Below are 27,492 nucleotides of genomic sequence, written 5' to 3' on the forward strand. Positions count from 1 at the left end.
CAGTCTTCGAACCACTGATCTATATTATATCAGAATTTTTCCGGATACGATTTTGAGCCCGAAATGAAATATATTATATATAATTGCACAGTGCACACCCTCGCCTACTCTTGCATCACTTTCAGTAAAACCTGAACCCAACATTTAATAATGCTATATGCGGTATTTTATTGATGATAGTAAATTGAAATCGCTATCAGACAGGATCTATATATGTAAAGCAATAAAGTAACACACGCGTTGCGATAATTATATCCGGAGTGCTAGGTCTCCTAAATTGAATACAGCGAAAGTATGGTGCTGGATGCGGTAAATTTCTTCGTATAGCTGAACATTTGCTTGCTTATCGAAGTCCGCAAGCACTGACACACTTTCCCTTCGCTCTTTGGTATATCTCGAAGTATGTGTGGTATTTTGCGTAGTTAACTTTCCATGCGGCCATCAGTTGACTTGGGTCTGGAAATAGATAGATATAGCGATGAAGGTACATCTATATAGTTGCAGGTAAAGGTAAATTACAGATAGTGTAATATTCAGCTTAATTGTTAGTTGTTACAACGGTATTCTTTTGGGGGTGTGTTGCAGTATAGAAACAGAGGTGTTCAAATTAGTCAACGTTGCTACTCGTGTAGAGAAGCTATCAGGGTTGTAATGACTCGAGTCATGACTCGACTCGACTCGAGTCCGACTCGAGTCACGATTTTCTGATGACTCGAGACTCAAACGGCCAAGACAGACATTTCATTGTAATTTCGAACAATAGTTAAGTGACCAGTGTGACTACACTATTGGGATATCGTCTATTGGTACTGGTACTTGAAAATGCGACCAGAAACTACTAAAAGTGAGGAAATTAGTGCATTATCAATGCGAACCATTCGATATCACCAAGCAGAGTTATAAAAAGTGGGTTTAACGAGACTTCAACTGGAAACTGAGCAGTCAACACAATGACTTGGACTCGGACTCGAGTCCTAATATCATGACTCGGACACGACCCTCTGCCCGATGACTTGGACTCGGACATGACTCGGTGGTGAATTGAAAATGACTCGACTTGACTCGAGTCAAAACTATAAAAGTGAGATTGACTTGTGACTCAGAGCCTTGTGCCTTCGTTACAACCCTGGAAGCTATACCATAAATTGCTACTCAATTACAAGTAGAATTAGCAATTTCAAGGACATTTAAAACTACTCCAAGTCACAGATGCCGAAAATGATGATCAGAATAAAAAGTAACTAGCCTTGTCTGAAAAACTGTCAGATAGAAGTGTAAGTAGTCTAAATACATAACCACTTGAACAGTAGCCTACAAGTGGACGAAACATACTTCTGTATACCAGGACTAAGCAGACGTTCTTCGATACTGACCACCTATATAATATACACGAGAAATCCATGCGTACCGCCTAGGTCACGTTTAAAACATGCGTATGCACATTATCGCAGTGTCAATCTGTAAAATGAGGAGAATACTCATCTTATACGAATATATTTCTACCTTCGTATCGTCCGTCCGCACACTCGCAAACGTGACATCCGAACGCGTCAGTGCTGCATCGCGCCGCGTCGGAATCCTTGCATCTTATAAGCGGGTTTGAGTCGCAAGTGTTTTTTAAGTCCTCCCACAGATCGTCCATATCTTCGCGTCTGCTATTGCAACTTTCGACCCTGCGGGATAGAAGGAACGTGATTGAAATTACTGTCTGCTTCATGCGGAGAGTAGGCTAGTCTACGCTGTAGCAATACTCAGGGAGATAGCCTTCTGAACAAAAAGAATGTTACTCGTAAACCCATCAAATTCATAGAGGAATTTCCTGAGGTTAATGTCCACAATAATCGGTGTAGCACATATAGCCATGGGTCAAAAAGTGCTTCTGTTTCCTTTCGATCCATATGGGACACAGTCATCATAATGTCAATGTCATTTTGAGTCATTGCAGGAATTCGTCAGTCCGTTCAGAGTTCTGAATTCCTTAGCAGATATTCATAGATAGCATGGGCACACTAAGTGAGAACGTGAACGATATTCGTTTGTAACTAAAACGTATAGTTAAAACAAATCATTCAGCGTGAACGATACGATTTTAACTGAAACGCATTTACAACAAATTATTGGAATTATTCAGCAAAATGTTATTGTTGATAGTAGACCTGTGCTAATAAAAATATCCGTCAAGGGTTTCAGAACGTTTGTATTGTTCATGAACCTAAGTAGGGTCCAAGACACATAGGGCGTGGCGATCTTGAGAACGTACGTTGAATATCACGCCAGGTATCTGCGATACAATGAACATCCGGTTCTCTTAAAGATCTGATGGGGAAGACCACAGTAAATGTCCGCTTATCCAACCGCAAAGACGCCCACGGGGCTATGATTCATGGCGACTGGTTTTGAATGCCTATATAAATGCCTGCTATTTTCTTTTCCCGTTCTGATAAACATAGAACAGTCAATTTCATCTTCCTGTATACAATGCTTATCATACGCAACATAAACACAGCTATGGTGCTGCTCTTATATGGATTTATTATTCGTATTTAGCAATGTGGAGCACTCACCACCACTTCGTCATCCCCATTTTCCATTTATACGTCGTGCACTTCCACTGCGACAAATAGCAGGACCACGACCGCAAAAGTTCAGTTGGCGACCCTCTGATGTCTAGCTCAGGGCAGTCTCTCTCGCAAAATTCAAAATCTGCGGCAAAGTATTCCGGTAATCGAAGTCTATACTTCAAAAACGAGGTGTGAAATGCCAACCTGCGCACTCGTAGTCGCGAATGCAACGCCTATCAGTCAAACTCCTCAGCATAAACCCTTGTGGACACACACACGGGTCGAGTGCGCAATTCCTGGTGCAAAGAAACGGGAATGGATTCCCGCACGTTGCTGGGCATGCAGTTGCACATTCGCTAAAGATCTTCGGAAAGTCACATGTTGTTGTTGTTGAGGTCGGAAGAGGTGGAGGAGTAGCAGGAGTGGTCGTAACAGGATCAGTCGAAGCTGTCAATATAACCATCGTTATTCTTCCATTCGGCTGCCATAGCCTTCACTACCTCAGCGAAATGAATTGTCGTTGTAATAGTTTTACCAAACTCAATACCAGAAGATATGGAACGGTCGCGGTACGGGGACAAATACCAGAACGTATTGTAGGGGCAGAACTTATAGCAGCAAATACAGCCAGAAACAAAATGTTGATCACGTCTTATTGAATTAACCGTGGGATTGCACCATATATCGCAACGAATGTGCGGCGATAATTGAGTGTCACAATATTGGGAAACTAATATCCAATCCTAATGTCCACTTTTCGCATTTTGAATGCGGATTTCTTTCATTATTCATCGACTGTCCAATCTACTCATAGCTTCGAACACCAAACACTTACGGCTTTCGCATTCAGTTTCGGGAACGCACGTCCTATTGGTGAGACTCTTTCTGATGAACCCGGGCCCACACACGCAATTATCTGCCACGCATTGTTGAGTACATACGACCGGTTCAAGTGGCTGATTACAATAGTCCTGACACGCACTCGCGCACTCTCTGAAGATTTTCGGGAAGGAGCAGATATCTGGAAAAATATAAAGGCGTATGTGCGCTTGGTTTGACTTGTACAGCAGTTTGAAAATGTTGTTTGTTCAATATTTGTGTTGTATATACTAAAATCCAATTATGAATGATGGAAATCTGACATGGAAGTTACCTATAACTTTGTTGTAAGTTCACTCGTCTTATACACTGCACCTGCACCGAGAGGCACACCGTCCGATTCTAACCAAGCTGAAGATTTACGATACTCGCTCTACTGAACGCGTGCGCAACCAGATTAGGTATATCTTGGGCTGCATTTAAGACAAAAATCAAACACTGTTTTTTATTGTGTTTTTTTAAGTTTTTTTTATCCATGACACCACGAATCGTGAATTGGGACGTCACAGTGGATTAGCATTGATAACTCTGGTCAACAAAATAAAAAAAATTTTTTTAGGCAGAACATCTGAGAGCCGTTTCCGGGGTTTTTGAGGTTGCTGATTACGAATATCACATTAGTTTTGTCAGACCGGCTCTCTGTCAGAAGATATTTATACCCCTAAAAAAGCCCAAAATTACTGTATTTACCCTCAAATATTTCACTTGGTAGGAAGAAAATCGTAGTTTTTTCTCATTTTATACTGCGCATAAATGGCCAATTGACTATGAAGAACCCTCATGTCATTCTCAGTCGTTCTATCAATATTCACATGGCATGATGCGAAATATTTGTTTGTTAAAAAAGCAATTTGTCAAGCCTAAAAATTGTACTTTTGCACAACGGAAATTCATATTTTTCTGTATCAATTGGTCATTCTACCAAGATTAAAGAGGAGTATAAAACCATAAAATTTGTCCTTGAAAGGCTTGACTACAATACTCATATGTGTCTCATTTCTTTTGACTGGTAAATGGATAATTTTCCACTGATTTAACAAAGTGGTATACCTAGTAACCCTATCAAACGAGAAGCTTAAATCTGGTGTCTGGTATATTCGAATACCGATGAAAGATTCCAATTTCACATTAGGAAGGAGTTCACAGCAATGTTCCCTCTAATTTTTCGCGAGTCTGCGCAAACATGCCAACTCACTGCGCAGGCCCTTGGACAACAGTTCGCAACCAGGCCCCCATATGGTGATAAGCCGAACTTCTGGGGGGCTTCGCCCCCCAGACCCCCTCAGACATGGGGTGATTACTTCATGAATGTAATCGATTGCGATTACGATTACAGTAAAATCAGGAAGTAGTCGATTACGATTACATTGGAAAAGTAATCACGATTACTCACGATTACATTTATTTTGCATCTTAGAAGCTATGCTGGAAGACAATATATGGATTGCGCCGAAAAGGCCTAATGAGATAACAAACTCATTTTAAAAAAGATGCGTCATTTGCTTGTTACGTCATAATGTACCCATTTCCCATTTTTATAGAGGTCAATTTATCGCGCCCAACGATTTGCGTTCTTGTCAGGGCCATAACTGCCGCACCCCAAATTTCCCAATAGGGTGGAGAGCGAGATCGAAGGGGACTCAAAAAGTATTTCGTAAACAAACCTAAGTTATAGAGTATTTTCGAGAGATCTAATTAGCTTGAAAATCCTGTCTAGATCAGTGATTCCCAACCGCGGCTCCCAGCTAGCCTACTTGCGGCTACCATTGACGTTGGAAAATCCAACAAAAATAATAAAAAATCAATCTATAACAAAAAAAAAATGATATTCAAAAATTACACTTGCTTGGCTTAATCTGGAGTTTATAATTGGTGGAGACCAATTCCTTGGCTGTCGAGTAGCGATTCTCTACTCAGCAACGATTTCGTTATTCAACTCACGTCAAAAAGTATCCTCACACTCAAATACGTTTGGATCGGCACTCAAATCTAAGTCTGCGCAGTTACAGATTTAATTAAGTCTAGGTGGTGTTACAACACGTTTTACAACGCTATATGACCATCAAACCAATGGATCATTTGACTTGATTGTTAAGTTCAACGGCCGCATTGACGGAATAAATGCTTTTTTGCCCATGGATGAAATTGTTTTCATGTCCTATTGTAGGTAATGAGGCGACTGACCCTAGTAATTTAGAACTTGAGTTGCTAGACATGCAGTCAGATAGAAGAAATTACGATTAGTTCGTGCGTCTCACGAAAGTTTTTCTTTTAGTCTGCTGCGTTTGAGCCACTACAATATCTTTTGATTATATAACAAACCGAAGGTCACGAATTAACAACATACACTAAAGTAATTATGACAAGATACCAGCGATAATAATTATGAATTACGTGCTCCCAGCTCTGCAGGTAGGTGTAGTTGTGTGACGAGATAGCGTAGTGGTATAATCCACGGCTGCAACACCGATGGGTTGCGGGTTCGAGTCCGACCGAGGTCGACATCAGAATTCCTACCAAAGTGCTGGAGGTTTATCTATGCTCATCCTCGCCGCCTCATCCGCGTAAGCGGTGTCTTACAAAAAGCCTAGAAGTGGGCCGTGCTACAAGTCGGCAGATACGGAATCAAAAATGTAGAAAATCGGCCTGCTGTAAATGACAAACTAGGGATGGTGTGAACCTCTGAAAGGTTCAGGTTCGTGTGAACGCGAACCTTTTTGAAAGGTTCTGTGTGAACGCGAACGTAAACCTCATGACGTCACGTGACGTCACGTGACGTCATGTTGCTAATTCCGACTCTGCATTTCAGTGAAGTGATAGCCTTGCTATACCTAACGACGACTCGGGCCACAATGCTGAAGTACAAATTGACATTTTAAACGTGTACAGATGTATCAACTGGGGCAATCAATTGATATAATCATTCTAGAAAATCAATATCTTCCGTCGCTTTGCCAACAATTTCGACGAGGACTTGCAAGGGAATATAAGCTTACGCCCCAACGGTCTAGGCCAGACCGGACAATGTATTCGGCGTCCGAGTATTGCTATAGGTTGATATTGAGCAGAGTGTAAAATGAGTTTCTATTTGCTACCGATATTATAGCATTAAGAAGTTATACAGCAGTAGCCAATACTCGAATCGCACGGATTTGGTTTTTATGATAAAATATTCATATGAAATCAAGATTGACCCCGGACGCCTGCTAGAATTTTTACATCAGACATCGATATCAATTTCATTGATTGGTTGAATAAGCATCATGCGCTGACTATGACTACCTAGGTAGGTACCTACATGTAGTGTATTTCGCTCTCGATGTTGTGTGATTGCGGGTCAAGCTTACAGTCGAGAGTCACTAGATATTAACAAACGAAAAGCTGGATATTTCGAGCAAACTTTTGTAACAAAGCAACTAAAATTTGTGAGATGGTCAAGGTGCATGCTCGTTTAGTGTTGATTTTTTATGCTGCCAGCGCCATGCACGGAGTGGCCCGCAGTTGAAATGCAATAAATTTCAACCAAAGATGTTATAATGAAGTGAAAATTGTAATATATGAAAAAGGTTCACATTGCAGAACCTATCAAGGTTCGTTTGTGAACGTGAACCTCTAAATTTATGAGGTTCACACACAGAACGCGAACGTGAACCTCTCGTTCACACCATCCCTATGACAAACACCATGATTACGTCAGACGAACAACCTCTACAGGTAAATCTGACCATCGGGGGCTGAGAGAGGATTAAAAATTATTGCAATTACTAATATTATTGACGAAATTCAACTTGGGATTACCACCAACGTCTGGACTGGGGGACGAATTGCTGTTTTGGTCCTGATTCCAGCTACAACCCACGCTAACATGATATATAAGCGGCAGGTCCAAATGTTGAGAAAATAATTGTGAAATAACGATTGACGCCCGTTTCAAGTAGAGTCATATGAGAATATGACGAAGCGAACATAAAATTCTGCCTTCAACTTAATACAGATATTGTACTGCAAGCTGCAGTTACGAGAAACGGCAAAAACGGCTCGGTTATGATATATATATTATACATCACCAGCTGTTGATTTTTACTGATTCGTTGTGGAAACCGCAATGTTTTATTTGACTAGTACAAAATTTAAAATCATTGTCCGGTGTACGTACGTACTAGATAGGCCTACTGCTCGCCAAGCAGCAACGGTTAAACTGCGGTTAAATGAGCATAACCAGACATCAACACATAAGTTACTATTTTAAACTATAGGCAGAGCGGTGACAAATTATACTGCTGCGAGGTAGTGGCGTGTGGAACGTGTTGATAACCTGATACACAGCACGGCGGGTGTTCTTACAATCACGCTAATGTACGACGTACGTACAATCGTACATCGAATATCTATGTACTGTGGATACTTCGTATGCAATGACGCGCAAAGCTAATAGGCTGCTTCTGGCGTAATCATGAGCAGTGGCGTTTGAAAATCAGACGTTTGTGCTATCACGAACCTGGTATAATATCTCTTCCTTGTTCACGAATGTTCATATGTCATAGTCCTTGTACAAACAAAAAGTCATCGTTCTTTCACAGAGAAATCGATTAGATATGGGAAGTAGTCGATTACGATTACGATTACTTCGTAATTTTTTCGAATGTAATCGATTGCGATTACGATTACTTGAAAATGCTGTAATCGTCGTAATCGATTACGATTACTAATCGCGATTACCCCATGTCTGGACCCCCTCAAGCTGTACGCTGTTAACCGCTACTTATCTGCCTCATTAGGTCTACGTTTACTGAGGCACCTTTTCTCGGCTAAACGCACGAAGCGCGAGAAATTTTTATAATTCATGACTGAATCGGTCAATATGATCGGGAATTGCGTATATATTACTATCAATGTCTATATTCTCTCTGCTCACGTAATCTGATTTACCGGTAGAGCTGAGGGAGGTGTGTTTGAAAAGGAAGGACCCCTCAATAATAATTTAACATCTCCCGGTGTACATACCCGTTGGCAGGAACGAAACAGCACTTCGTTAGCCCCCCTCCCCCCAAAAAACTCCCCCTGCCCCAAAAAAACTTGAGTCTTGGGCTCCCATACGGTGATAAAATGGCCCCTCCCCATTACATTGTTCGCTTTTGCCACGAAATTATAGTGGTACTGTATAGTGAGTCAGCGTGAGGCGCGAAACTTTTTGATAATTCATGATAAAATCGGTCAATAAGATCGGGAAATGCATATTTTTTGCTATCAATACCTTGTCCTCTCTGGTCACGTATAATCAGATTTACAGGTAGAGCTGGGTAAGGTGTCTTTGAACTGCAGAGCCCGTAAAAATAATTGGACATCTTTGGGCGGGCGGACCCGTTGGTATCACTTCGTTACATGATGTTATTTCGTGAACTCCTGTCTGCTATATGAAAAAAATATAGAATTGTGAGGTTCAGATTGCCAAGACAGGAACATTCGGCGCCAGTCATTTAAGCGCCTATATGGACGATTAAACCTATATGTATTTTGTATATATAACGAAGTTTTCGGTCAGCATAGGGCAGTCCTTTACGGCCAAGGTTTTCTCGCTGCCGATCGTTCTGGCACACTTCTTGCAGTCGCATGTTACATGGCCTAAAACTTTATATGTCTTAGTGCGTCATGGCGCGGTAATGGCTAACGCCGATATGCCCATTTCTATAAATCTAGCGTATTTTTTATTGGGGAAAGAGTTCCCAATATTCAAAATATTTGGCGACTGGAAATCGCGCGCAGTGCGAAAAATCTTTGAAAAAGTTGCATAAATTTTTGGAACATACCCTGTAATTTATGCTAATTCACGAAATAATTTTGGGCCCCCTTCGAGCTCGCCCCCTCCCAATTGGGGGGTGTGGGGTGCGGCAGTTACGGCCCCGCGACTACGAAGTGGGAACAATTCACCATTTTTCAGTATTTCCCTCCGGTATTGCAAAAGTGTCCTCTTTTCAGATTTCCAAAATATGGTAATCCTAGGTATTACCTTATCGACAGAAAACTCCCGTTCAAACGAATTGAATGTAATCAAAATTTTTGCTGCTGAGAAGCTGATGTAATTCAACGCCCTACAGTGCACAGTTGCAGCGTTTCCCGATCAACGTTTGCAAGGGGATGGATTTTTCAACAACGTTAGTGCTTGGTACTTGCATTCTGCATATTTTCCTATCTCATCATACATGATCACTGATCAGATTTGCCTGATGAAAGTGATGACTTCGAAAATCCACGGCATGTAATTGTACAGTAAATCTTACGCATTCGTTGGTTTCTCGCTGATTAAATTCGCGCTAGCCCATTGTTATTTAGTTAAACCATGTTATTTCGCCATTTCCAGAAAAGATTGTGCTACTGAAATGATATCAGTATCGCTCACGCGTACGAGACCATACTAAAAGAAATATATTTTTCGTGAGGCGCACGTCATTGCAAATTATCATTTCTTCACAGAGCGCAATATTTACCTTTACTGGCCGCACTTGTACCTCGGTTTCAGACTTCACCGATAACACTATTGGCCCCTGGCAATGTTCTCTCTGATTTTTTCACGATTCTGCGCGCTTGCGCGGTCCCTTGGAGAACAACAATTAAAAAAAAAAGTCATCCCTACAGATTTTTTGTGCGCAGCTAAGATTTTCTGTGCGCAGAGACCGGTTCAGCACTGCGCATTTGCGCACGTGCGCAGCTTAGAGGGAACATTGGTTCACAGCATGTAATTTATCCTAAGATGTAGTAAATAAAACTTTTTAGATGGTCACAAAGCACCCAACTACAAACAGTTGGTCCGAAAATTCGTATCTGCATATCGAACACTCGAGCACAAACACGAGCATAAAAGCTCACTTCCTGTCCAGTCATCTTGATATATATCCTTATCATTTTGTTGATTAGCAAGGGAAGAGGTTCTACCAAGACATCAGAACAACAAACGAAAGATTCCAGAGCAGATGAGATGAACCATTGCACATATTATATCAGACCATTTCCGGAACCTTTCGAGAAACTGCACTAAATAGCTTACAGGCGAAAATCGTACAAAAAACAATTTCGATTTAAAATATATCAGTAATATTGTATTCCAACTGATTATTTCAAATTTACAATAGGTGGTTGACGTATAACTGATTGAATTAATGCCACGCTACTTGAGTATCTCGGTAAATACTTATATACATGACTGGAGTTTATTTATGTACATGATATCCGTGAAAGTCAGTAACTATGATAAATCCATTACCCCTAAATATAGTGCTGTTGCTGTATTTTGATTTAAAATGGTCTTCTGTGTGTAAAAATAACAAGTAGATCGAATTTCTAAACTATATAGTACGACTAAGCCTATTTTTTATCTAGTCAATACCGCGAAAATGGGAGATTTTGGTCGAAATAGCCCCATGGGTTATCTCCACAACAAGAGCCAATTTGAAAAAACTTAGGTCATATTCGGAATCAGTGCCCTTCAGAACCCCCAAATCCACTCTTACTTTGTCTGCCTAAAAATATGTGTTGACTAGTGTAATAGAAGATATAGGGTAAATATGATCCCTTTGACGAAAAAGGTTTTCGACCACTGTCATAAACAGACGAAAATATCTTTAACAGGGACTGCATCGTTTTGCAGCATTTTCACGGTCGGCGGCCACCATCATCAAAACATCCATTCTGTACCAATGATATATAACAGGGGTGGGCCGACCTGCTTCATGCGCGAGACGCAGATAAAAAATTTTGGCTTTAAATGAGCCACAACACAAAAATTCAAAAATTCGGATTTATTACGTCACAATGAAATATAGGCTATCGAATGAAGTTTATTATTGTGTGGTGATACGGTGCGTCTACACCTGGGCTGCAAGGTGTCTGAAATCAGGCTAATATGACGTGGAAGCAGTGCGGAGCAGCTTCTTCAAGTGCTAATGAGCAATTAAGGAAGATTTCAGCTCGGTAATCTTATTAGTCCGTAAATCTGTCTTCGATGGGCAACTCGTGGCAGAGTTTTGGTGTTTGGTTTCGTAATGACGTTTGAAGTTACTGTCCTATTTTCCTGTTTATACTTTCTTTTCTTGCAATTATCGCTCGACGACATTTTCATGGCCAAACTCCGGAGTTATTCCTAGCTTTTACAGTACAAATGGAAGTCCTCTATTCCCCGTTGCTAGCCCGGAAAGGATTGTGGCCTGAGCTGGCGTGATCAATTATCAAGTTCATTGTTGAACACAGTGATTTATCATTGATTGGTAACCAGGCACCCTTATTGCGGGTGGAACGTTTATGAAAACTCGATTCGAGAGGTCAATTGCAAAGTTCTAACCTTGTAGTGCCACCTTCCCCAAAATTTTACAAGTCTTGCGTAAACCATAAGGAAAGAAACAACACGAAAACAATGTGCATATTGTTAATACGCGATAGAATGCATCAATTTCTAATCGGGTTAAACCTCATTAGAAAAATGGCGAAGCGCAAGTGCAATCATTAAAGAGCCGCAATCGAAGGCTGAAAGAGCCGCATGCGGCTCGCGGGGCGCAGTTTGCCCACCCCTGATATATACCCATTATGCCTTCATGCTAATGATGCTATATCTGTTGAACTGACGACGATTACGAGGGTCCCAGCCATTCCACATCGTATACGTCGACTATATCGGGTGCAAATCGTCCGTAGGCTCATACTACATGTTTTTCCGAAAGTATTTACACGAATATTTTTTTAAAAACACCAGTTGTGTCAAATGCAACCTCAAGTATATCTGCATCTAGCCTGTATACCGGAAGATGGAAGTATCGAATGTGACATGTATAATGGAAATAACGCTTGTAGGGCTAGAACTTGATTAGAGATTAATGGAACCAGATACGCATATATCTATATCAGGGGGGGGCAATTATATTCCTCCGCGGGCCAAATGAGAAGTTGAAAATACGTTGGTGGGCCGAGTAAAACTTTCTAGCCATATTCTCCAGCGTATTTTAATTTTATTTCTAAATGACATTGTTAATAAATGCTGCTCACTAATGTGTTCATATCATGAGAAAGTGGCGGTTAATTTAAAAATTATCTATTTGCCGTCATGATCCGAAACAAATGATAAACATATACATTTTAACTCTCTTCAAACCCATATCCAAGTTCTTCTATTAAGACTCTAAATCAGTGGTTCTCCGACTTTTTTAGGCACGCTACCCTTTAGGATAGTGAAAACTTACCCGCTCCCCTTATCATGATATCAAAAAATATTAAAAAGTGTAACCAGAATGCTAGCAATCCCTACGGATAGTTTGATGGCATGGAAGATTATGGCTGTTGATGAGTGAATTCTGAAATATCAAAGTAGGACGATACACAGAGCAACCTGTAAGCTAGCGGTATATCGCGCGGAGCGCGAAAAAAAAATTTCAATAAACTTCGGCTTCGCGCCCCCTTCTGATGCTTTGTCCCCCCCCCCCCACAGTTCGAGAACCAATGCACTGAAATGTATATGCAATAGCACAAAGCTTATTTTCTTCGTCGCTGCCTTCCGAGCCGTGTGTAGCTCAAATAGACTTGTTGTTGGGTGAAGCTTGCAATTTTTCTGAACCTCTTGACTGAGTGTATCGTGTTTTTGTCATAAGACCGACATTAATTAAAATCCGTAATCTCGGCGACATGGCCGGCAAAAACTAAGAGGACGGGTTTACCCTTGACTTCCATATACAAATATTTAGTGCCAAGTCCACACCTTCTTTGAACGTCAGTTTTCGGCTTTCATTTTGGCATGCCCGTTAATCCATTATGGGTGATAGAAATAGATATAATACAGTAATCCCGAGCACTGATTGACTTGTTTTACGAATTAGGGATTTGAAAACGTATCACGTAACAATTTGAAACACAAACCGTATAATGTGTAATGTGACAATGACAACAAAGAAGGTTCGAACTGAACTATATGGAAAGACTGATTTCTTGTGACTTCAATTGCTACTCATACTTTGCTACATTGCCTTTATTTTGAATCTGGATTGCGCATGCGAGGTACGTAGGCACTTTCATCGTGGCATATCAATGAACGAATTTCCTGTTTAGTTGATACATCCTATGGTTTCAGTCATTCGAAAAGCAAGTTTTATGTTTTGAATTCTAAGCAACCTTTCTCGGGCCACACAGAATAGCTTCGCGGGCCCACTTTGCCCAGGCCTGATCTATATAGATACGGGTATCAATTTCCGTACATTTTTAATATTAGCTCATTCTACTTACCACTGTAGACTTTTCAAACTCTCTTTAGTTTTGAACGTATTTTTTACCTTGAGTACCGTTCCGTACGCATCTTCCGCCGGAGTTAAATGCTATGTCGCCGGGAGCTACGAATCTGTCGCACACCAGACCTTGTTCCTCATCACAGAGACCTTCGATGTCCCATGGTCCTCCGCACTGTTCTCCAAGTCCTTTGGAACATTCGTCGCAGCAACTATATACGAAAAGAAAACAGAAATCGTGTTTTATGGTTCTTTTGATAATACGAAAATGACCAAAAGACCCCGCTACATTAGAGTCACCGTGAAAATTATTTCGGTGGTGGCTATTTGTTTGTATATAGCAGGGTTCGGGAAACAGTTTTCGCCAAAAGAGCCATTTGGCCCAACATTTTCCTTTGTAATTCCCAAAGAGCAATGCAACGATTTCGATCAACTTCTATGTCACAATTGAAGATTAGTCACGTCACTGGAACACGGAATCGAAGTTCACTACATGAGATTCATCATATATGATGTTTGATTACATTTCATTGATTTTCCCGTAGCCTATTCGCTGTTAGTCGCTCAAACTTTTAGTTGTTAACAGTAGCTTGAAACAATTTTCTGTGTTTGTAGTTTTCAGTACTCATGATTAGGAATAGTTCGAATACGTTCGAGTTTTTTTTTTAATTAAAGGGTATTCTACGTATCATGAATGGAACATGAATAGGTTGAGATTGTAGCTAATTACGTCGCTACGGTTGTCAAAGAGCACCTCTCTACCGAATCAGTTACATGTTTAACAGTAATTGTAATTGTAATTGTAATTTAATTGATTACATGTTTAACAGTAATTGTAATTTGATATTTTTAGCATTGAGTAATTGTAATTGTAATTGAACTGAATTATTGTAATTCATCCAACTATGGCAGTGGTTCCCAAACGGTGGGGAATTACCCACTGGTGGGGAATAGACGCATTTGTTCAAAATTCTGTACAGGACAGTCTATATTCACGCAAACACATGCGCAATTACCGTTACCAGAAATCTGCTCTGGAATGTAGGCCCATGTATCGAAAATTATATTGCGTGTTGTTCGCAAAACCTCATTTTTAACACTGGATGGCCAATGATCGCGTCACAAATGCATCCAGCACGACTAGTTTGACGTGAAATAACACTTTCGCGAAATTTTGAGCGTTACTGGTATCGGCTCAAAATACGTTTTATGTTGCAGTTATAGGCGATTGTCTTGCGTGCTGGTGTGGTTGTATGTCTTGTGTAGTCAAACCAGCAAATAGCAACTCTGTGATGACAAAAGTGCTGGGTAGGTGGGAACAGGACCGCAATTGCCGGGTGCGTCATTTATTATTGCCTAATATCTGATTATTGGGTACCTTTCCCCAGGGTTGTAACCAAGTCACAAGGCTCCGAGTCACAAGTCAATCTCACTTTTATAGTTTTGAATCGAGTCAAGTCGAGTCATTTCAATTCACCACCGAGTCAAGTCCGAGTCCAAGTCAGCGAGCAGAGTGCCGAGTCCGAGTCGTGGAATTATGACTCGAGTCAGATTCCAAGTCATTGTGTTGACTGCTCGGTTTCCAGTTTAAGTCTTGGTAAACCCACTTTTTATAACTCTGTTTGGTGATATCGAATGGTTAGCATTTATAATATACCAATTTTTCTCACTTTTAGCAGCTTATGGTCGCATTTTCAATTACCAGTGACAACAGACGAAATCCCAATAGTGTGCTGGCTTCGGAATTACAATGAAATGTCGGTCTTGGCTGTCTGAGTCTCGAGTCAATGACTTGGTTCGAGTCATGCACAACGACTCGAGTCCAAGTCGTGTCAATAAACAGATTGACTCGAGTTGAGTCGAGTCACTTCCGTATTTTGAATAAATGACTCGAGTCAAGTCGAGTCATCAGAAAATCGTGACTCGAGTCGGACTTGAGTTGAGTCACGACTCGATTCATTACAACCATGCCCTTCCCCCACGAAAATACGTAGAATTTATAGAACTGGAGACTTCGTCGTCGGCCATTACTGCGCCACGACACACCAAGGCATATGAAGTTATAGGCCATGTAACATACAACTCCGAGAAGTGTACCAGACCGATCAGCAGCGAGAAGATCTTGGCCGAGAAGGAATGCCCTTGTGGTGACCCAAAACTTCGATATATATAGGCCTACCATATACATATATGTTTAATTGGCTAAATGGCTGGCGCCGAATGTTCCTGTCCTGGCGATCTGAACCCACATGACAAATGCCATCCCGCAGGGAAAAATTATTTGCCAGTAAAGCAATACCAATTTGAAATCATGCGTGGCTTTTAGTTTTGGCGATTTCCATATCTTTTGACATAGAAGATATAGGAGGTCACCAAATAGCATAATGTAACGAGGTCAATATACCAACGGGGCCGCCGAAGATGGTCAATTCTTATTTAGGGTTCCTACCTTTTCCAACGCACCTCACTCAGCACTACCGGTAAATCTGATTACGTGAGCAGAGAGGGGATAAAAATTGATAGCAAAATATATGCACTTCCCGATCATATTAGCCGATTCAAACACGAATTATATAATTTTTTCGCTCTTCGCGCGTTTGGTCGAAATAAGGCGACGTACTAAACAGTAGACCCTATGTAGCTGATAAGTTGCGTACAGGCTCTGGGGGCCCAAGACCAACGTTTTTTTGGCGGGGCTAACAAAGTGCTGTCACGGTCCTGGTGGGGAATTAAGGCTCGGAATAAATCTGAAGTGGGGAATGAAGACAAAGAGGTTGGGAACCACTGAACTATATGGTAACATCAGGCTACTTAACAACCAGCACTGCAGATGGCTATGTTGGTAGTTTTGAATGTGCTTTTCTCTCTGATTAATCAATACTTATGCAATCCAAGATTTCAAGGATTGCGATGTGGGGTAAAGCGATTTCGTTGATGGTATGGGTTGACGGCGTTACAGCAATTATTCAGCAGACAATATTTAATATAAATTTTATGATTTTGAAAAGGGGATTCTGAGCACTTGAAAACCTTCAAAGAGCTTCTTGGAGGTACAGAACTTCAATATACAATTGAATAGTATATTCATATTGAAATGAACCCGAATATTTTAGGCTGGCACTCGTCAGCAACTAGTGGAGAATTGGAAAGAACATTGTATCAATCAATCAATCAGGTTTATTAATATTTTCATCGTTTCAAAACATCACAAGACTGCGATACAATGTATATCAACAATCGTATCGCGAAACATGACGTCACCAGCATGAAATAAGAGAGCGTTCAATGCACTGTTTTAAGATGGTACACGAACTCCTTTTGTTGACAAAGCTTGGCTGATGTATTTTGATAAAGGTCGACTCCAGGGCCATCTTAAAATAGTACATTGAACGCTCTGTTATCTCATGCTGGTCCTATAACATGTCTAAAGCTAAAAATAAGTCAGATTCAACTTTTCCAGATTAGGACACGCCATGGACGCTAGATTACGATATGATAAGTAAATGCTATATTGTGAAACATCAGTTTGAAACGTTATGATGAGCCATATATACTGTGATAAAGTAGAGAAAAGTAAGTAAGTGGATCACAAAATATTACGCAGTAGAAGCAGCGGGAAATTAGATCTACTTAAGTAAGCACCCAAGTAGCGGAAAACTACTTCAGTACTTCAAAAAAGTAGAAGTACTTCATTACTGACCACATCTGGCTGGTGCATGTGTCTTGATCAGATGACAATATAATCTGACGATTATTGATTGAAAATAAATAAATAAAAATACTAATCAGCCCTCAAGATTACCTGACCACAGTCTGACTTATCAACCGCGCCTACAGACACATGCTTCATTCATTTTTGTCGATTCCTTTTATGTTATCCGTTCTTAAATCCAGTGTACAGTGCATGCCTTTTATTTACATGCTGTAGGCCAAGGTGGGTATCTGATTAAAAGACTGCTCCAAGTCTTCCTGGCACCCTCCTATCTTCTCATTATATCGCAAGCTTGTGGTGATTTGATAAACATTTTTACAAAATTATGATGATGATGAAAAACGAAAAGAACAACAAAACACACAGCATCATGGAACTATTAGAAATGAAATAGAGCAATTGCAAATGCAATGTAGTGGTAGTTAGAGATCAGATAATGAAGACATTTTTTAGCTCAGAAGATTTGGTGGTAGCTTATTCCAAGTATTTACACCAATAAAACGGATTGAATTTTACACCGGACTGGTAGCTTTGTCCGCAGAAGGAGTTCGTGTACCTTAATACATTGGGGACGCTCTCTTATTTGAGATTTCATTCCATGGCGGTGACGTCATATTTCGTGATACGATTGTTGATATCCAATGTTGTTTCCAATTCTCTACTAGTCGCTGACGATTACCCCTGACGAGTGCCAGCCGAAAATATCCGAGTTCATTTCAATATGAATATACTATTCAATTAAAAACCTTATATACTTCACTTTCTCGACCTACCATAGACTTGTCTCAGCTACCATAATGATAATGATTCTGGGCGTCATGAATAGGCCTATTTACTAGGGATGGTGAGAACGTGAGGTTCACGTTCGCGTTCTGTGTGTGAACCTCGGAATTTTGGAGGTTCGCGTTCACAACAGAACCTTGGTAGGTTCTACACTGTGAACCTTTTCATATATTACAATTTTCACTTCATTATAACATCTTTCGTTCAAATTTATTGCATTTCAACTGCGGGCCACTCAAATACATTGCGCTGGCAGTATAGAAAATCAACACTTGACGAGCATGCACCTTGACAATCTCAAAAGTTTTACTTGCTTTGTTACAATAGTTTGCTCGAAATATCCAGCTTACCGTTTGTGAATATTTAGTGACTCTCTGCAGTGAGCTAGACCCGCAATCACACAACATCACGAGCAAAATGCGTAGTCAGCGAATGATGCTTATTCAACCAATCAATGAGATTGATATCGTTCTCTGATTTAAAAAAAATCTAGCAGGCGTACGGGGTCAATCTTAACTTTATATGTTTATTGTATCATAAAAATCAAATCCGTGCGATTGAGGTGTTGGCTACTGCTGTATAACTTGTTATCGGCAGCAAGTATAGAAACCCGTTTTACAATCAGCTCAATATCAATGTAGCAATACTCAGACGCTGAATACATTGTCCGGTCTGGGCTAGACCGTTAAGGCGTAAGCTTATATTCCCTGGTAAGTCCTCGTCGAAATTGTCGGCTAAGCGACGGAATATATTGATTTTATTGGATTATTATATGCTTTGATTGCCTCAGTCATGGCCTACTAGGCCATGTCTCAGTTGATACATTTAACGACGTTTAAAACGCCAATATGTACTTCAGCATTGTGGCATGTGGCCCGAGTCGTCGCTAGGTATCGTGTACAGTGTATACACTGTGTCACATTAATATAGGCTATCACTTCATTGAAAGATAGGATTGAAATTAGCAATATGACGTCACGTGACGTCATGAGGTTCACGTTCGCGTTCACACAGAACCTTTCAAAAAGGTTCGAGTTCACACGAACCTGAACCTTTCAGAGGTTCACACCATCCCTACTATTTACCAAGTTGCAGCAGTGTTGAAACATGATAAGGGAATTCAGTGCCACATTGAAAATCTATCGGAGAACCATATCATATAAAAAGCATGGTTTTCGACCCCTGGTGTATTTGCTGCATAAGTGTTCGGCAAAAGGGTTAATTCGACCCTCAACAACTAAGACTTTGTACACCACATATAGAAATAGTATGGCGGAATCGAAATATATTGTTTAAGAATTGTCCAAACCCCCGCCAATATCTGAGATTCCGAATATGCAACCGCCTACCCAGCTTCACAGGCTAACACCTATGATCCGACGCATTCTTCGAGAAGCTACGCAAACAACAAGATAGCCCCTCAAAAATCCGAGTAAATTGTAAGACAGCCCATCTTGTAACAATTTACTTCCCCCGACGAAATGATACAAGCGTTAGATTATATTCTAAATAGACGAGTAACAACTTAACGAAGAAACTTACAAACACGGGTCTTTCACGACCGTAGTTTCGCAGGTTACGTTTGCGCACTCCGTTTCGTCACATGGCAAGCAGCTCAAAGCGTGGGCAGACGAAGCGAATGCTACCACCCCAAGAAATATCAACCATTTCATAGCTATCAGTTATTTTATTTACTGGCCGCAGATAACGACTGTATCTTCCGTAAAAAGGATCATATAGTTGGTTAATAGATAAAGACACTGTCCGGTCGATACGCTTTCTGCGTCAGAATAACCTGTCACGGCTGCACGCTTCTGAACGAATGAAAGGCGTGTTGTAAGGGATTGGTCTTAACCTCAGATAAAACTCTCGCAATTTACCCACCGCTCAGTAAATAGTTTTTCGTAAGGGTTACGTCACAGCAGTCGACAGAAGAGTAAAAAGTATCGCGGCGTTGCTAACGGTAAACAAAATATTTCACGAAATAATAGCGATGTTATGATACCCCGAAATATAGCTAACGTGATCGAGACACGTAAGCAAGGCAAGATCTTTCTAGATACCTTCCGAAATCATCGCTTTGGCAGCGGATCTTTTGTCTCGACGCAAGTACCGGTGTGTGAGTACAATCTAGTACAGTGGTCGGGAACCTTTTTCGACCGAAGAGCCATATTGGTCTATTATTTTCAATTGTAACTCCCAAAGAGCCATACGTGCGAATCAACTGTTACGTCACAATTGAACATCTGTGACGTATTGGTAGCACTTATATATGGGAAACGTAGTGTTTGCCATGTTTTATCTGCCCACAACAGCAGTACATGCCCACCGTGTGAAACGTCAGTGACGTAGGGTTAGGGGAGGCAAGTGATAGTGAGGCAGCACCTCAGATGTCGTCAGTGATGAGTGAAGGAATATTGTGAAGCCTTCAATGGTTAGTGGCATCTTCTATCGATGTTTATGAATGACTAGATTCTGAACATTTTAATTCCCAAAATCAAGGAATCTTCATATTTATTGTTTGAGAAGCGCGAAAGGAGAGGTAAGACTCAGATGATGCGCGGACGGGCCAAGACTCACCTGTGACAGCGAAACTCATCGTAAATTGCTTGGAAATTATAATTACTGATATTAATCAAATATAATTGTCGCCCTGATTCTGAAAATCCAAGCATTAATCGACTCCGAATATATTCGGCGTAACGTAACGTTACGAACTGACATCTTTACGGCTATGTCAAAAATGGCATGAAAATTTACTAACAAGTTGCTGCAATATTGATAAATTACATAAAAAATTGAAAATTTCTTAAAGAACCATATCTTATACCCAAAAGAGCCATATATGGCTCGCGAGCCATAGGTTCCCGACCACTGATCTAGTAGTAGTTCAATAGTCAGGTATTGATATATTTTCAAAACTGGAATGTCAAAATCACGCATTCTTATCAAGCCATATTTACGATGTTCCCGAAGCCGTAATTATGTAAAGAGTATAAAGACAAGCCGGACTTATATTTCCAAATCCCTGATTCTTTTTTATCGTCTTCGAATCCATACCGATACCCGCCACTCTCTGAAACTGGTCGGAAGTTACGCGAAATTTTAAAATCCATTGGATTTTCGTGCGTATATACTCCATGTCTTAATCTGGTTTTAGAAAAACACTGCTCCGGTTTCTAATCTGCCCCACATTTGGCCAAAATATTCAAATTTACAGTTTCAAACACACGAGCATTTGCGGAATTGTGAAATAATGATGGAGCGTTTTCTCAAGTGCAATGCGTTTAATATTCGTTACCATTTCCAGAGATTAAATGACTTTGCAATGACTCGAAAGTATACAATCACGTGGTGGATAACGAATATTGAACTGCATTTTATTATATAGGTAAAAAATACGACCGTGACAATCTTCTATGTCTGACTGAAAATAAATCAAAACCAGAAAATACCAGTACAAGACACGCTAAAATCTTAGTGGCCATTTTCGGACTGAGACTTTCAATTCTATTCGGAATGTCAATCAATGTCAACATAAAAACGAGTGACAAAAACCTGACTGGGGATCAAAATCACGCAAGTTCAATACGAGGACATGCATCACGCGTAAACAGATAAGTAATATCATAGAACGGCAAAAAATGAATCACTAGTATAAAAGGATAAATAACAAACCAAGGAGTGTTGGAATTCGTCAAATTCAATGGCTTAATTACATATCAATGTATAGGTAATAAAAACATAAATCGCTAATAAAACAGTCCCCAGAGCGGATTAATTTCTTCATAAACATATCCGTGTTGCACAGAAAGGGGTCGGGTTCGCTATCGTCAAGAAGAAACCTGACATTCGATTGCAGTAGGAGCTGGACAATGGCAGATTCCAAGCCCTATACATTGCCAATGACTTGAATCAGCGTCGATCTTAGCGACCCCGTAATTCCATTATGTCGATTTCGGCTCTGTTATACCTTTGCAAGAATGTTGATTTAGACTTGGATAGCAAAACGTACCGACGACGGAGCATTTATTCACCTATCGTCGCCGAGTCGTTTTCCGTGCCATTGTTGGTATAAGCCACTGATAGGGGATTCGTGTATCCCAGTTCAGCCGTTGTCACCGTCGTAGGCGACATGAGCTGAGTCGAGTACGTCCCACGCTTTCTGAAATGCATGCACGCGTCGCTGAAAATAATCGGTAACGTATATGTTAAATTAGTCGCGAAAAATGTGCGATCGCAAATCTTACTTTTTTCTGATCCACCAAATCGATAAAATCAACACAATCGTGACTACCAAGGCGATGATGACGATCAGTGGAATGATGCGGTGGTTTGAATCTACTGCCTCCTGTGAAATGAAATGATGAAGAGATAGGATAGGGTTTTATCGGTAAAGAAAGATTCGTTTCCCGAGTGCGGTATATATTTTCGGACTCGAACTACAAGTACAGACAAATGATCATTCAGCAACGGGGCTTAACGAAAGGAATCAATGTAAATGTACGTAGGTACAATTGTACATGTACAGTCATAGATCGGGCCTATCCGAAAAGAACCAAGAGAATACGATATCTAGCCTATATACTTGATGTAATCGTATGAACAAAATGCGAGTTAGTCAGATTCGATTTAATGTCTGTAGCGCTATATATACGTCTCTTCCCTAATGAATTCGTTTCTAAACGGGGGTTTCCAATAGAAAAGGATATCTGCGATCACGCCGCCTATTGCTACACTCATAATACGCCATGTATATATGATGCCGAAGCTAATCGTGTACTGCACACACTACACACGCATCCATAAAAGACATACGGCGAATAAATCTCGTGTGCTTCTTGCTCATTACGTGTGGTCTACATTTTACAATATATGTACGTACACTTGTTCATGTTAGCGTGGTAATATTTAACCTTGATAATTTTAATTTTGTCGCAGTCCGGGATTGGTTTATTCCATCTTCCGTCTCTTCCGCACTTCAACGTCATATTATCCTGCCCGGTTCTGATTCGAAATCCCTCGACGCATGTGACATGAACACGCGCGCCCTCCCAGTATGCGTGTAACGTCGTGATGGCGTTCGGATTTGACAGAACCGAGACTGTTCCGTTCCCAAAGTTGGGGGAAGAGCAAGCCCTGTAGTCTGCGTGAGAAAAGGCGCAGTTTCTACGATGTGCAGTCCAGTTTCATCGTAGTATTGTCACATGTTACGGATGCACGCGATAATACAGAGGTATTATTATGATCCCACATCGGCCACAAAACATAATAGTTTGACGGAATCCAGCGTTAGCCAAGATCTGTGGTTCTTCTCAACCGCCAGCCCGCCAAGTATATTACAATTTCATATCTCAATTGCGAAATGCAAGCAGTTGGACGCCTGACCATAAATAATAGAAATGATACGTGGTATTTTAAATTGAGTTGGTAATTTGGAACGTGCTGTTTATTGTTTTGCATTATGGCCTATATACTTTGGACTATGCGTATACGTCACAATGCAACAAATAGCATTCCAAACTGTTTAAAGTAGCCTACAAATCTTTTAATACCGGTTATATGAGAAAGGTGAAAAGTATTTTAAATTATTAGTTACATTTTGACAGTCAGTCGGATTTTGCGACATTTCGCAATATGATAGAGGCTATCAAATTTGAAGTTATTTCACAAGAAGCCGAACAATCGAAATAGCGGTTTTCGATAGGACTTCACTTTGTAGAAACTTCAATAGAACCACTTAAAACAGATGTAATATCAAAAAGTCATCTGAAAATTTCTCATTACGCTGGAATTCCAAAATTTGCGTTCAAGTTGCATGCATTTGTCGTAATCATGTTGGATTCATTTGCATTTTCAAAGATTCAGCGATCCGCGAAATTTGTTTTGAAAGCTAAAGGGTAAGAACCGCTGGCCTATTTAGATGCATGTGCATCGCACAATTGTACATATGCGCAAGCGCACATTAAATCAAACGACTTAGACTTGTAATTGTCTTGCAATCGACTCGAGTAATTTCGAATATTTGCGAAACTTGACTAGAGAGGTAACCTGAAAAATGTAGAGACGTGACTTGAGTCAAAATTTGCATGGGCCCAAATGACCTGCCACTAGGTTGACTCGACTTGATCCCAACTCTGGTGGACAAATCACGAATACCAAACAACAACAATAGCCTTGTTATTTTACCCTTTTGGCACCGTGGTGCCTCGCTCCACGCCCCGTCCGCTTTGCAAATCAACTGATGCACGCGTTCTTGATCGTCGCACATCACCATTGCCTCACCCCCAGCTCTAGCATTCATAGACTTAAAAGATATTGTACCGCGTGTAAGGTTTAGGAGAAAATACGCATACAACATTCGGATTTCAGCGAACAATGCATGACAGACATATCACAATTGATTACTAGGGCGTGGCGAGATAGCGTATAGTGGTACGTTCCACAGCTGCGACACCAATGGGTTGCGGGTTCGAGTCCGACCGAGACTCCAGGATTCCTACCTAATAGGGTTTATCTAGGTTCTAGGCTCCTCCTCGCTACGTGATCCTCGTAAGCCTAGAAGGGGACCGTGCTACAATCGGTAAATACGGAAACATAATAAAGAATATTGGCCCGGTGTAAAATGCCCAATGTAGTCAAAACACCATGAATATCAAACAATAACAATACTAGCATAGTGATGGTGCGAACGTTCGGTTAAGCTCGTGTTCTGTATTCGAGTCCTGATAATTCAGAAGTTCGCCTTCGCAAACGAACCTTGGATGGTTCTACCCTGCTAACATTTTGTGATTTACCGCTATTTTCCAGTAATATTAACATCACCGATCAACATTTCTTGCATTTAAACTGTATCACAGCAAGGGAAGTTCAATACAAAACTAAGAGGGACTTTGGATCCGTGACAGATCGCCTGTCTTGGCCATCATCGGCTGCAGTGAATTAAGCGCAATCAGTTGTCGAATTGTCATGGTTATGATGGTATATGTCGTGCGCAGTGGCGTACTGAAGGGAAGGTTTGAGTTCGAGCCCGAAGTGCCGAGTCTATCTTCTATATTTGTTAGCTCATTTGCAATTATGCAATTAGTATCACGCTGCTGCGTTTCGACCGAACAATACGATGGCGCTTCGCGTTTCTGAAAGAGAACAGCAGATGTCACAGTGATTTGCAATACATATGCATTATAATATTTTCGCTTTGTGTTAAAATCATGTTTAATGCCTTTAAACATTAAACACTTTTAGCACAGTAATAGAAATAAATTTGATGAGTAATGTAACAGACTTTTGTTTTTGTGACTTGGTGAAAATCGAGGGTTCGCTGGAGGCTTACAAATTAGCGTAAGGGTTCGCCAAGCTTAAGAACCACTGCTCCAAACATGTCGAACATACTTGTATCCGTAACGGCGTCATTCTTTGTGACAACGGCGGAGTCGGACAAGTGTCGAGAAGTTGGCAGAAGCGATATCGATGCCCCGGAGTAGTGGTCATGCTGTGCAATTTTTTGCTCGGGCACGTACAGAAATTCGCGGACTGACTCCAGCAGAAGAAAGTGCAGGGGAACAATTCGCAAAGGTTCGACTCTTGGTGGCGAGAAACATACGAAAACATTAGATATGCGAGGAATATATTGGGTGGTAGATACCGCACAGCCATAACCTACAAGAGGTGTCACTGGTCACTGTCGATCTTAGAATTCGTAACCAGGATGCAAATTTAGCAGGTGGCAAATGATATTAACCACACGACGCCGTGTACTTTTTATGACGTGAAGAACTAAACAACGAGAAAATATAGTGGACAGGCAAGAGCAGCTTTACACGGTATGGATATAGGCAGGTGGTTGCCACCACTAAAGTTCCATATACTCGTTCCAAAGACATACGCAAAAAACAACCTTTACCCTGCAATTTTAAAGTTACCAGTTTCAGACAATATTTGATGTTTCAACTAGTATGTTTTTCATTTGAAGATTAATGACATCAGGGCGCTTGTATCTCGTTACGACAATCAATTGACGCTGTGACTGGCTGAGTGGTAGGGCCTACAGTGAATTTTACCTACCTATAGGAGGCTGAAACCACTTTTGCAACACTCCCAATTGTGCGGAAACGGGTATCTGTCTCATTGCTAAGCGGGAGAAAACCTCATGATCATTTTCCCGCCGATAATAAACAGTCGACAGTCGGTCGTTAGCCCTTTGAGCTTTGATTTGAATCGATCCACCACCATCGACGTCGTCCCGCGATAGATCCGATTCAATCCACGACACTCGGTATTCAAACACCGATAATCCGGTAATTATTTTCGCGCCTTTGTACTGGTAGACTACTTTCCTTTGAAGATATTCTTGCTTGAATATTGACATTGCGGCAGCACGAAACCGGGAATGTCTTACCTTTTGTATTCTAAGAGGGGCGACTTTTCGATTTTGTTGTCGCGGTGAGACACCCAGTATAAGGTGTTTTCGACGTAGTCGATAGTGAGTGTTCGGAAAATGTCATCGGTTTTCTCGGCAAATACTCGACATTTTTTCCCATCGAGACCGCATATATTTAGCCTGGGAGATAATCCTGCGCTTATCTTACTCGTTTTACTCGCTATGTATGAGTTACATACTTCCCCGTTCCATTTACAGACACGGACGAAAACACCAACGTAGACTGTAATGGGTTTAATACCAATCCGTTAATCTTGTCGCCATGTGACACGATAGCTCTTGAAAATTGCCCGTCCTTTGTCACAATCTCTATGCTCTGAACGAATTAACGTAGCTTGGGTTAAGGCCAGGAGCGGGCAACATACGGCCCGCGGGCCGGGTCTGGCCAGCGACGGGATTTTGAGCGACCCGTTGACACTTTCCGGTGTTACATGATAATGTGACCCAAGGGTCTGCACTACATACATGTGCGAGCAAACATTTTCGACCATGAATATTAAAAAGACAAAGCTGCGTTACAATATAACTGGTGTTCTCATAGGCAGTCTTAACTAAGGGTTTCTATACGTCCGACACACGGCTATAGTTCAAAGAACTTGTTGAAAACTTTGATCGACCACAGATGTCTCGTTGGAGCTATTGAATATATTATAATAATAAATTCATTGAATACTGGTCTTTGTCTCTATGCTTTAAACTTTAAGTTTACATAAAATACGATTTATTTGTTGTATAGGCGGATGAATCCGCAAATAATGTATCGATCTAGAAACCCGGCCCGCCAAATACTTCATTTTCCCATATTCGGCTCGCCGACTGGAGAAGATGCTCATCACAGGTTTAGGTCTTAGGGAGTATAGG

The 27,492-nt window shown here is 40.9% G+C and overlaps 3 protein-coding genes across 4 annotated transcripts in view; 1 reads left to right on the forward strand and 2 right to left on the reverse strand.

Annotated features, from left to right (window-relative positions):
* Positions 1-143: 143 nt before the first annotated feature.
* LOC145433290 (uncharacterized) lies at positions 144-19,935 on the reverse strand. The gene is made up of 7 exons (XM_080310348.1): positions 19,734-19,935; positions 13,745-13,908; positions 3,397-3,582; positions 2,766-3,008; positions 2,565-2,703; positions 1,504-1,673; positions 144-456 (listed from the first exon to the last, which is right to left on the reverse strand). Exons 1-7 carry the CDS (start codon positions 19,862-19,864, stop codon positions 344-346), a joined length of 1,146 nt encoding a protein of 381 aa, XP_080166474.1. The 5' UTR covers positions 19,865-19,935; the 3' UTR covers positions 144-343.
* Positions 19,936-20,185: 250 nt separating this feature from the next.
* LOC145433289 (uncharacterized) overlaps positions 20,186-27,492 on the forward strand; it is a 66,742-nt gene continuing 59,435 nt past the window's right edge. Inside the window, exon 1 of the mRNA XM_080310345.1 lies at positions 20,186-20,306. The gene's annotated coding sequence lies outside the window, so the exon portion shown is untranslated. The remainder of the gene's footprint in view (positions 20,307-27,492) is intronic.
* Positions 21,368-27,492, reverse strand: part of LOC145433287 (uncharacterized) — a 30,334-nt gene continuing 24,209 nt past the window's right edge. The window contains exons 32-40 of one of the 2 annotated variants that reach the window (XM_080310341.1): positions 26,811-26,947; positions 26,590-26,751; positions 26,256-26,527; positions 25,584-25,774; positions 24,381-24,498; positions 23,108-23,337; positions 22,442-22,542; positions 22,229-22,356; positions 21,368-22,164 (exon numbers count right to left, since the gene is read on the reverse strand). In XM_080310341.1, the coding sequence (XP_080166467.1) occupies positions 22,139-22,164; positions 22,229-22,356; positions 22,442-22,542; positions 23,108-23,337; positions 24,381-24,498; positions 25,584-25,774; positions 26,256-26,527; positions 26,590-26,751; positions 26,811-26,947 (1,365 nt within the window). In that variant the 3' untranslated portion in view covers positions 21,368-22,138. Of the gene's footprint in view, positions 22,165-22,228; positions 22,378-22,441; positions 22,543-23,107; positions 23,338-24,380; positions 24,499-25,583; positions 25,775-26,255; positions 26,528-26,589; positions 26,752-26,810; positions 26,948-27,492 lie in introns of both variants that reach the window. The other variant, XM_080310340.1, reaches the window with a different exon arrangement.

This window comes from Botryllus schlosseri, chromosome 2 (genome assembly GCF_051294905.1).
Source record: "Botryllus schlosseri isolate E-star chromosome 2, Bs_hap1, whole genome shotgun sequence".
In the NCBI taxonomy this organism is placed as follows: domain Eukaryota; kingdom Metazoa; phylum Chordata; class Ascidiacea; order Stolidobranchia; family Styelidae; genus Botryllus; species Botryllus schlosseri.

Excerpts from the sequence above, each read along its gene's own strand:
- LOC145433290 (XM_080310348.1), bottom strand. The coding sequence starts at position 19,864 with ATGAAATGGTTGATATTTCTTGGGGTGGTAGCATTCGCTTCGTCTGCC. Across the intron at positions 3,009-3,396 it reads CGAAACTGAATGCGAAAGCC|CTTCGACTGATCCTGTTACG; the intron begins GTAAGTGTTTGG and ends TTATATTGACAG. Across the intron at positions 1,674-2,564 it reads ATGGGGATGACGAAGTGGTG|GGTCGAAAGTTGCAATAGCA; the intron begins GTGAGTGCTCCA and ends TCTATCCCGCAG.